This window comes from Cibotium barometz, chromosome 11 (assembly GCF_041138505.1).
Source record: "Cibotium barometz isolate CiBa-2024 chromosome 11, ASM4113850v1, whole genome shotgun sequence".
NCBI classification, from domain to species: domain Eukaryota; kingdom Viridiplantae; phylum Streptophyta; class Polypodiopsida; order Cyatheales; family Cibotiaceae; genus Cibotium; species Cibotium barometz.
Genome location: NC_141056.1, coordinates 22300228 through 22307967, shown reverse-complemented (window position 1 = coordinate 22307967; position 7740 = coordinate 22300228). Strand labels below are relative to the sequence as shown.

Here is a 7740-nt window from a genome sequence, read left to right as displayed (position 1 = left end):
ACTCCCCAAGACCATAATGGTTGGGAAAGACCATGGGTTGGCCTTTCCCTAGGAAAATGGATCACTGGCTAGCGCCAGCTCTAGGGAAAGGCCTCCCCATGGCCTTTCCCTACACCATCATCATTCCTAGTGACTGTTTGCCAGCCTCCAAACTCTTCGATCATGTTCCTATAGATCATATCATTTTGTTCACACTACCTAAAACTTTACGAAAGGACGCATCCCACCACCAATGATCACCCTTGACAATTTTACATGCTCGTGCATGACCATTTATTCAAGTCAAGCAATAAACATGGCACTAAACTAGAGTGAAATTATCAAGTCTTGCCAAGTTAATGGAAAAAAAAAAAAAACAGGACATACTGATGTGGGAAAAAAAGTCAAACCCAAGATTATTAAAGTAGCTTTCAAAAGAAACATCCAAGCTGCCTCAGTATGCTTATAGCTTCCAGATTTGTGACATACGCAATACCACCTGGCATGAAAATTTTGGCAAAGCAGTCTGTGAGCCAATTATTCGATATGGTACCAATAGCCTACAAAGGTGGCTTAGAGTCTCCTCTTGAAAACTCATTTTCTGTATTTTGGAAGATCTTCGTGATTGGGATAATGCCCCATCAGCCGAAATGCAGAGTTTTGATAAGCATACATGATTCCTCCTGCTAATCCAAGAAGACCAGCCGTGTACATCGACGGCCCTCTCATATTGCAATTACCACCTGTGCAAATAAAATGCATGGATTACAATCGTAAAAGGCCTACTTACTCCACAATATTACTAATCGAAGGTAACTCTTATAGCACATAAAGCCTTGGGGATTATCCATAAAAATTCCTGCAATCAGTGTTTACCAAACAAGAATGTAGATGCATCATGCTTAGGTGACCACACAAGAGATGTATCCAGGCACGATACCGCAGAGCTATGGAGGAGAGAGTCCAAAGGCTACACCAAGGCACAACAGATGTGAGAGTCCTCCTCGCCCCATGCCCCATGTATGATGTACTACATCCCACCATCTCCACTGGGTGGAATTAGTAGTATACCACCTATCATGATTGTACGTCTATAGCATGCTAGACACTGACTGCATAGTGAGCTGCATATGACAAGGATTAGCTTTTCATTTCAGTTTTTCTTTCCATGATACTCAAGACATGGACTTGTTGTATACAGATTTGTCTGGCCTTCCGTAGATGTTAATATATCCTTTCTTTCGTTCTTTTCTCTCTCAATCCTGTTGGGGTTAAGGCATTATGCCCAACCTTGTAGTGTGTACAAGCCCATAAGTTATAGTACATAGTACACTTAGTACTTTTAATGTACTAAGTGCACTATGTGTACTAGTGCAAAATATACATGTGTGATAGGGGAGTCACACACTCACACTTGATGAGTTGACTTATCCCCACAACTCTCTCTCTCTCTCTCACTTCTTCTCTCTATGTATGTCTCCCACATGAAACCCTAATTCTCTCTCCCATCAACTGGTATCAGAGCATATTGTTATGGCAACCACAGGTGAGAGCTCTTCATGGCTTCACATCAAGAAGCTTGAAGGCTCACATAATTATGACATTTGGCAAACCCAGTGCTATAATGTGTTGCTCCAGAAGAAGCAGCACAAGCCCATCAAAGAAAGGGGTGTAATGCCCGCTTCTCTTACTGCTGAAGAGTGGGAAGATATGGATGAGCTGGCAAGATCTACTATCATGTTGTCTGTGTCAGACTCTTTACTTTTCAGCATTCGTGAAGAGAAGACAACTTGGGGAATGTGGCAAAGATTGCAGGACTTGTATGCCCAGCAAAGTGCCTCAAGCAAAGTGTATTGGTTGAAGAAACTCATAGGTCTTCAAATGAAGGAAGGGGCGTCTATGACAGCCCATCTAAATGAGTTTAATGGTATTGTCAGCCAGGTAATCAATCAAAAGTTGGCAATGGACGATGAGTTCAAAGCCACCTCTCTCTTATGCACTTTGCCAGAGAGTTGGGACACATTCAGGACAGCCACTAGCAATTCGAATGCTATGCTGTCATATGCAGATGTTGAGGGTGCTCTTCTTCAAGAAGAGATGAACAGGAAGAACAATTCCGTTAAGGTCCAATGCAATGAATGCACGTGGGAGATCCCAGCAAAGGGAAAAAAGCCAAGAACGGGGAAGGAGCAAGTCCCACTCCAAAAAGGACTTGGAATGCCATTATTGTGGCAAGAAGGGACACTTCAAAAAGCAATGCTACAAATGGAAGAATGATCAAAAGGAAAAGGGCAAAGGAAAAGACAAAGACAAAGATGAAGCCAAAGATGCAAAGCCAAAGGGCAAAAGTGGAGTCAAAATTGAAGAAGTCAATGTGTCACATGCAGGTGACAGTGAGGATGAAGTCCTATTCACGTCTTCACTTGATGCCCATTCACTTCTTACAGGAGATGGTCATGGTATGCACTCTTGGATCATTGATTCAGGTGCCTCCTTTCATGTCACAGGTTGCAGAGACTTGTTTGTCAGGTATACTGCTGGCAATGAAGGAGTAGTTTATTTGGGTGACAACCATGCATGCAAGATTCTTGGCAGAGGTGATGTGAGGCTTGTGTTTTCAGATGGCTCACAGCTTATGCTCCATGATGTCAGGCATGTGCCTGAGATCAAGAAGAACCTACTTTCTACTGGACAGCTTGATGATGCTGATTATGTTACCACATTTGGTCGTGGAAAGTGGAAGATTAGTAAGGGCTCACTGGTTGTTGCCAGAGGCTCTAAGGTGGACACTCTTTACTTCATGCATGCAGGTGTTTGTCACCATGCTAATGTAAATGCAACCGAGCTGCCGGAAATCTCTATGTGGCATAGCCGGTTGGGACACATGAGTGTCAAAGGAATGGAGCAATTGTCTCGTTTTGGTTACTTGCCTTCTCTAAAGTTCTCAAGTTTTCAGTTTTGTGAGCATTGTATATATGGCAGGCAACTCCAGTGCCCCCACAAGAAAGCTCTTGGACAGAAAGATGCTCAGTTAGAGCTTGTGCATACAGATGTATGTGAGATGCCTCAGCTTTCTTTGGGAGGGGCAAAATATTTTGTGTCCTTTATTGATGATGCCACATGCAAGGTATGGGTTTATCCTCTTCGTTTGAAGAGTGATACATTCTCAGTGTTTGAGAAGTTTGTTGCTCATGTTGAGAATCAAACTGGCAAAACACTGAAGGCTTTGCGTTCCGACAATGGTGGAGAGTTTATGTCCAAACAGTTTCAGGACTTTTGTGATGCTAAAGGCATCAAGAGGGAGCTCTCTACTCCTTATGATCCTCCACAAAACGGGACAGCAGAGAGGATGAACAGGACCATTCAGGAGAAGGTCCGTTCTATGTTGTCACATGCTGCGTTACCTCATGGTTTTTGGGCTGAAGCTGTTATGACAGCCGTTCATCTTATAAACAGGTCACCTAACACGAGGCTTGGTGGGAAAGTGCCAGAGAAAGTATGGACAGGGAAGCCTCCGTCATACAAGCACTTGAGAGTGTTTGGTTGCATTGCGTACGTGCACATACGCAGGGAAATACGCACCAAACTTGATCCTAAGTCTCACAAATGCATATTCCTAGGATATGGTGACAGAGGTGAAATGGGGTATAGACTTTGGGATCCAATGAATAGAAAGATTATACGCAGCAATGATGTCATTTTTGATGAAACATGCATGTATAAGGAGCCTGCAAGGCAACAGGAGCCTGGCAAGGTCATCTTTGATGATGATGGACATCATGGACAACAACAAAGGGCTGTAAATCAGCCATTACAGCAGCAAAACCAGCCCTTAAATGGTGCTGAAAATGGTCCAAATGGACAGCCAGAGATGGCAGAAGATATCCCTATGGATATCCCACAGTTAGAGGAGATATCGGGCATGATCTTTCAACCTTATGGCATGGAACAGGAGCCACCAATAGGTGATATGCAGGTTGGACAGCAACCTGCAAATGATGGTCATTGGGTACGGAGGTCCACAAGACCCTCCAGAGCCCCTGACAGGTTTGTTCCAGGGGTTGACTACTTGATGCTCACTGACTGTGGGGAGCCCTCATGTTATAAGGAGGCTTTACAGAGGGCACACAAGGCTCTTTGGGAGCGTGCTATGAAGTCAGAGATGGATTCTCTGCACAAAAATGGAACATGGAAGTTGGTGCATTTGCCTACAGGCAAGAAGGTTTTGCCATGCAAGTGCGTTTACAGGCTCAAAGTTGCACCTGATGCAAAGCCAAGATACAAAGCCAGGTTAGTGGCTAAGGACTTCAAGCAGGAATATGGTGTGGACTTTGATGAGATCTTCTCTCCAGTGGTCAAAATGACCACTCTTAGAGCTATATTAGCTTTGGTTGCTCATGATGATCTGGATTTGATTCAGATGGATATGAAGACTGCTTTTCTTCACGGTGATCTCCATAAGGAGATATATATGCAACAGCCAGAGGGTTATGCAGTGAATGGAAAGGAGAAGCTTGTATGCAAGCTGAAAAAGAGTCTCTATGGGCTCAAACAGGCACCAAGGGAATGGTATCATAAATTTGATACATTCATGAAATCCCAGGATTTCACGAGAAGTGACATAGATCACTGCTTATACACTAAGAAAGCTTTGGATGGCAGTCTATTGATCCTCATCTTGTATGTTGATGATATGTTGATTGCCGGGAAATCTCGTAAAGAGATGGATGCCTTGAAGAAGAGGCTGCATCAGACCTTTGATATGAAGGATTTGGGTGATGCAAATCACATTTTGGATATGCGGATACTTCGGGACAGAAATCAGCATGTGTTGTATTTGTCTCAGAAGGAATACATTGGCAAAGTTTTGCAGAGGGTTCAATATGGATGGGGGGAAGAAGACTAGTACTCCTTTGCCTCCATATGTGAAACTCAGTGCTATGGACAGCCCACAGTTAGATAGTGGCAGGGCTGATATGGCCAAGATTCCGTATGCTTCAGCTTGTGGCAGTCTCATGTATGCCATGGTTGCTACCAGGCCGGACATTGCATTTGCAGTGGGAGTGGTTAGTAGATACATGGCCAACCCTGGCAAGAAGCACTGGGAAGCAGTGAAAGGTGTCATGAGATACCTGAAGGGCACACAGGATATATACATTTGCTTTGGCAAACAGGATGCATTAGTGCATGGTTACACGGATTCGGATTATGCCGGTCATCCGGATAACCGGAAGTCTACTACCGGTTATGTGTTTACATTCACAGGAGGTGCTGTGTCATGGATATCCAGGATGCAGAAGTGCACTGCCTTATCTACTACAAAGGCCGAGTATATTGCAGCCACAGAGGCTTGCAAGGAGGCATTATGGCTATCTCGGTTAGTGGTTGATTTAGGTTATACAGGGGATATTCCATTGTTGCATTGTGACAGTTAGAATGCCATCCAGTTGGCAAAGAACCCTGTCTTTCATGCAAAGACGAAGCATGTGGATGTGAAGTATCACTTCATCAAAGAGGTGATAGAGAACAAGCAAATTCAGCTTGTAAAGATTCATACGGATGACAACCCGGCTGATCTGTTGACAAAGAGTTTGCCTCCGGAGCGGTTTGCTCATTGCAGACACTTGATGGGCATTGGATGAGGCCAGTTTCAGCCTTGATATGGCCTTGTATATTATCATGTACATGCTGATTTTTCTTTTCCTTCATTTAAGGGCACTTTGCCTTTAAGTGGGAGATTGTTGGGGTAAAGGCATTATGCCCACCCTTGTAGTGTGTACAAGCCCATAAGTTATAGTACATAGTACACTTAGTACTTTTAATGTACTAAGTGCACTATGTGTACTAGTGCAAAATATACATGTGTGATAGAGGAGTCACACACTCACACTTGATGAGTTGACTTATCACCACAACTCTCTCTCTCTCTCTCTCACTTCTTCTCTCTGTGTATGTCTCCCACATGAAACCCTTATTCTCTCTCCCATCAAATCCATTGAAGATGGAGCTTTTCCAACCGCCATAGCTAGCTGCCTGTGCAAAACCCTAATTGCTTGAACCACCATAAAAGGCACCTTGTTGCTCACTGTTAGGCATCTCTCTCCCAAGTGGAGATTGGTCATAGCTAGGCTTTTAGTTATCCTTTTCGCAAGGCCAAAGGCCACCGAAGATGTACTTTTTTGTACTACATGAATATATTGATTATACAGCCATCTCTCTCTCTCTCTCTCTCTCTCTCTCTCTCTCTCTCTCTCTCTCTCTCTCTCATATATATATATATATATATATATATATATATATATATATACACATATACATATATATACATATACATATATATACATATACATATATATATGTATATATGTTGATTGTTCTAGCATCAAGAGTTCATATGTAGTGCTCAGGGGAGGCTGAAAGAAGAGTACCCAGCGCTTCCGCATGTCATAGTGGTATTAGAGCTTCAGGCTGATTTTGAGGAGATATTGTTGTTGCCATAGTTGTTTCTCGTACGCGTACGAACCTATTCGTACGTACGAGTCGTACGGTACGATACCGTACGAATTCGTACGAATTCGTACGGTACGAGTTAGGTGTTTTTCCCCCCCCCCCCCCCCCCCCAAAATTTTTTTTTCCTTGAAAAAAAATTTCCAAATGCTTAAAAAAAATAGAAACCCTGCTTTACGAAGATCCCAAATGCTCGCAATACTTCGCAACTTTCGTGTCCACTCAGCATTCCATATGGGGTTGTGGAGAGACCTAAAAAATCTGGCGAGGTAGACTGGTAGTGTACACTTGATTGGTAGGATGAGAGAATCTTGCTACATCACTTGGGGATCCCTGGTATAGGTAGGCTAGACAATTAGATTCTCAAGTTATGCACAAGGGAGAACATTTGGACATGGCCATTTTGATCTAGAGAGGAGTCCCTAAACTTATCACCCTAGATGCACTCCTCGTATTTGTGCAAGGACGGTCCCTTAGTCATAAACGCTACACTGGGAGACCTTTGGTATTGCATTACCCATCCAGGTTCTTTTTTGGAGACAATCGGGAGATCCAACCGGGAGAGACACATATCCATGTACTGGTTTCTCAAGCACTGTAGACTCCTCCCCTCCCAACCTTCCCTCACATTCAAGCTTGAAGCTCCATAGCTTGTAAGTGTAAAAAATAAAAACCGTATTTTATCGTACCGTATCCCAAAATTTCATATCGTACCGAATATTCCCGTACGGTATCGTACCGTACCGTATCGTATTTTCGTACCGTGACAACTATGGTTGTTGCCCATGTCCCATCCATGCACCCACCCACCTACCTACCCATGCAGCAACCCAACCACGCACCCACCGAGCCACCCACCTTACTGCATCGCGCATGGATGAAACCATCGCTCGTGTCTTGATCTTTTGGTGGTGTGGTGACCAGGCAACATTGTATCAACATCAAGCTCAGCTTTGCTAAGTGTTGTTGTTGTTCTAGAAGAAATGCACAAGTCCTAGGAGAGAAACTCAGCATGTGTCAATACCCCCAGAAGCTGGTTGGTGTCAGGTAAACCCAAGGGGAGGGTTTCATAAGAGTTGGTAGCCAATTGGGACTGCCCAAGAAGCTTTTATGGAGCACTCCAAGGGATGAAGGTCATCCAAGGGGTGGAGCAAAGGGTCCACATGTTTGTGTTTAGGGACGGGGCAAGAAGGCAAGGGGACAAAGTGGAACAGATGCACAAATCTCTAGATTAGATTTGGAGTGGATTCAGAG

General features: G+C 43.8%; 1 protein-coding gene across 1 annotated transcript in view; it reads right to left on the bottom strand.

Moving 5' to 3' along the window:
• Positions 1–272: 272 nt before the first annotated feature.
• The window catches only part of LOC147633908 (uncharacterized), a 48103-nt gene continuing 40635 nt past the window's right edge, over positions 273–7740 (bottom strand). Inside the window, exon 2 of the mRNA XM_086804974.1 lies at positions 273–722. Within this exon, the coding sequence (XP_086661100.1) occupies positions 574–722 (149 nt within the window). The 3' untranslated portion in view covers positions 273–573. The remainder of the gene's footprint in view (positions 723–7740) is intronic.